This window comes from Trypanosoma cruzi, genomic scaffold (genome assembly GCF_000209065.1).
Source record: "Trypanosoma cruzi strain CL Brener 1047053516759 genomic scaffold, whole genome shotgun sequence".
Classification (NCBI taxonomy): domain Eukaryota; phylum Euglenozoa; class Kinetoplastea; order Trypanosomatida; family Trypanosomatidae; genus Trypanosoma; species Trypanosoma cruzi.
In genome coordinates this window covers 3,615-5,866 of record NW_001849537.1, presented here as the reverse complement: position 1 = coordinate 5,866, position 2,252 = coordinate 3,615, and the positions used below count along the sequence as shown (strand labels likewise).

Genomic DNA, 2,252 nt, shown 5'->3' with positions numbered 1-2,252 from the left:
GGCGCCGTGCTGTTGCTGTTGGGCAACGCGTACGCCGCTGTTGGGGCGCTGAACATAGTCGTCACCGGCAACAGATTTAGTGACGCGCTGCTCAGTCCGGAGGGTGTGTTTCCGCCGCACACGAACATCACGATCAGCGGGAACCGCTTCACGGTCACGAGGCCGATCCCTCGGCCGGGTTTGGAACTTGACTGCCCGTCGTGTGTTGCGATGAATGGACTGGTGATCAGCAACGACTCCGCGGTGGTGCTGAGTGGCAATGTGTTTCAGAGCGTGACGACATCGTCAAGCGCCATTTACGTTGTTGGATCTGCGCTGAGGGTGTCGTGGCACTCCGTGTTTGCGGTGGTGGGCAACACGTTTCACATGGCTGGCGGTGACGGTACGCTGATACATCTTGAAGGACCTAGATACTCCTCATCGCTGTGTGTACTGAACAACTCTGCCGTGGTGATTCGAGGCAACGCTGTGACGAGGCCGGTGAAGTGCTTCGTGTTACTTATTTGGACCTTAGACGTGGAGTCCCATTCAGCGGTTGTGTTTCAGGGCAACGAGATGCAGGGAAGCTCGGTTGTGTTCTATTCAAGCGACTCCTCCAACATCTACTACAACTCCTGGCTGCAGTTGAGCGGCAACCTCTGCCGTGAATCCCCATCGGAAGCGTTTGCCTTTCTTTATCCCAAAGTGAATCTCCGCGACTCTACGGTGTCTGTGTCCGGCAACCAATTCGTGTCCAGCACGGTCTCGCCGACAGTGCTGCTGATACCTCAAAGTTCCCGCGATCTCACGAACGGAGCGATTGTGGCTGCGTGCAACACCGTGAACGACAAGGAGGGAGTGAAATACATCATTTCCTCCGTGTACAATGCCACCATTCTGACCTGCAGCGACCCATGCACCCTCGCGGCGTCGTGCTTCCCTGCGTACACGACGACGGCCTCGAGTGAAGGCTGCGCCTGCGCCTGCGCTGAGGGCGGCCACGGCGATGCGTGCCTGCCCGTTGCTGTCCCCGAGCCGCCGGGCACCGACGGCGCCGACTTGTGCGTGCGGGACGTGCGTGTGGGTGTGGAGGTGAACGTCAGTTTCGGGACGTCGGTGGCGTGCTACGTTGGTGTGACCTTTGCGGCGGACGTCGTGGTGGACGTGGAGTCGATGTCGGGGAGCGTGCGCAACGTGACGCTGGTGAACTGCCTGTTTGTGGACGGAGCGAGCCTGTACGTTGTTGGGTGGCGGTCCGACCCGACTGCTGGCGAGCACGTTGATGTGTTGATCAGCGGGCTTGAGTCGCGTTCCGGCGGCGGCGTGGTGGTGGCGAACCGATTTCCGCCGGGCTCGCGCGTCACTGTGGTGGACTCGGTGCTGATTGCAGAGGCGCGTGTTGCGTACCGCGGCGCCTACGGCCTTGGCGACGCGTCCGCATGCCTCGTGGTGCACAACGTGAATCTGACTGGGAGCGTGCTGACCATTGCGCGCGCGCATGTGGCGGCTGTGTTCCGTGACGCTGTTGGCGTGTTGTTTGGCGGCGTGGCGCTGTCGTCGCGCGGAGCGCTGTACGTGGACGGGCTGTTGGTGCAGACGGCGCTGGGGCTGTGCGTGTCGGTGGAGGGCGGTGTCGCGGCCAGCGGCGGCTCCGTGGTGGCGTTTCTTGACAGCGACTTCCTGCTGTGCAAGCACGCGGTGTCTGTGCGTGGGGCTGTGAGCGTGTCGGGCTCCGCTGTGGCGCTTGTGCGGAGCGAATTTTCGTCGACGGGGGACTACGCGGTGGCGTTCTATTCGACGGTGAGTCTGGATGGCGGGTCGATGCTGCTGGCGAAGGACAACGTGCACGACGGCGTCTCGAGGGAGATGCTCTACGCCGCTGGCGCTGTGACCGCTGCTGGGAGCACGCTGAGCTTTGTGCGCAACCGAGCGCTGCTGCCGCGGATGCTGTCGCTGAGCCTGTTGCTTGCGGCTGGGGCGCATTTGAGGGTGGCGTGCAACGACGCTGGTGGACGTGTCCTGTCGACGGCGGAGGAGTACGCTGCGGCTGGTTTTGGCGACGCTGGGAGCATCGACGTTGCTGGGTGCGACGACTGCGACAGGAACACGCACTGCTACGCGCCCGGGACGGCGTCGGTGAGCATGAGGAACGGTGTGTGCGTGTGCGCGTGCGGCAGCGGTGGGTACGGCGAGGCGTGCGTGCCGGTGGGAGCTCCCGCACTGCCGTCTGCTGTGGGCAAATGCGTCGAGTGTGTTCTTCCGCGAGGGCGTGA

At 63.0% G+C, this 2,252-nt stretch overlaps 1 protein-coding gene across 1 annotated transcript, besides 1 other annotated feature; it reads left to right on the top strand.

Annotated features, from left to right (window-relative positions):
• Positions 1-2,252, top strand: Tc00.1047053510453.9 (dispersed gene family protein 1 (DGF-1), putative; the record flags this gene model as incomplete). Its single annotated transcript, XM_797570.1, has 1 exon — positions 1-2,252. A coding segment is annotated over one exon (2,252 nt), but the record flags the coding sequence as incomplete, so codon positions are not given.
• Positions 1-2,252: a sequence feature (areas not merged during assembly with more than two copies in the genome that could not be assigned to a particular haplotype).